This window comes from Penaeus monodon, chromosome 30 (genome assembly GCF_015228065.2).
Source record: "Penaeus monodon isolate SGIC_2016 chromosome 30, NSTDA_Pmon_1, whole genome shotgun sequence".
Lineage (NCBI taxonomy): Eukaryota > Metazoa > Arthropoda > Malacostraca > Decapoda > Penaeidae > Penaeus > Penaeus monodon.
In genome coordinates, this window is record NC_051415.1 from 19,645,183 (window position 1) to 19,645,897 (window position 715).

The window sequence follows — 715 nt, forward strand, 5'->3', positions numbered from 1 at the left end:
TCCATTGATCTCCTTCATGTACTTGTATATTAACTTTGTTTATTCTGTCTTCCTGAAACAGGTACTTGTAACAAAATTTGACAAAAACAAGGCCACCATGAAAGCAGAAGAGAAAAAATTACTCCTAGAAACTATCAAATCCTTGCAAGCAGCCATTGACACAACAAGATCACAGCTCGTAGCAGGGGAGACTCCCAAAAGCAAAGTCCAGGTAGACAGAGAAATACTTGACACTGAACTTGAGCTGTACACTGTCCAAGCTGAAGGAGGAGACATTTCCAAGCTCCGTGCACGACTCAACCAGCTGAGAGCACAACAGCAGGCAGCAGGTTACCCAGCTTCAAGATCTGCAAGACATGCGCCATATAGCACTGCAAGGTCAGTAGTGAAATGGTGCCCTTATTTCACATGTTTGTTGTTTGGTGATTTAGTACACAATTTTTAATATTATTGATCTCAAGTAATTTCAAATTGAATGTATCTGCTATTTATGACCTACAGGGGAGGCCATTATGGGCGAGGAAGAGGAGTAACGAGCTTGGCCCGAGGAGGTTTGAGAGGAAGGGGCAGGGGTAGAGGGTATGGTGGACACTCATTTTCATCCGTTGATCGAAGAACCACCAAGATCAATGCCTCTGGGTTTGAACGTGAAGATAAGGAGGAAGTGTTGGCTCACTTTTCGGTATGTATTTCTTTGTGTAGATTTAATGGATTG

The 715-nt window shown here is 42.9% G+C and overlaps 1 protein-coding gene across 1 annotated transcript in view; it reads left to right on the forward strand.

Annotated features, from left to right (window-relative positions):
* Nucleotides 1-715, forward strand: part of LOC119592612 (RNA-binding protein 26-like) — a gene marked incomplete at its 5' end in the record, with an annotated part of 5,957 nt that overhangs the window by 2,796 nt on the left and 2,446 nt on the right. Inside the window, 2 exon segments of the mRNA XM_037941496.1 lie at nucleotides 62-378; nucleotides 502-682. Of these exon segments, the coding sequence (XP_037797424.1) occupies nucleotides 62-378; nucleotides 502-682 (498 nt within the window).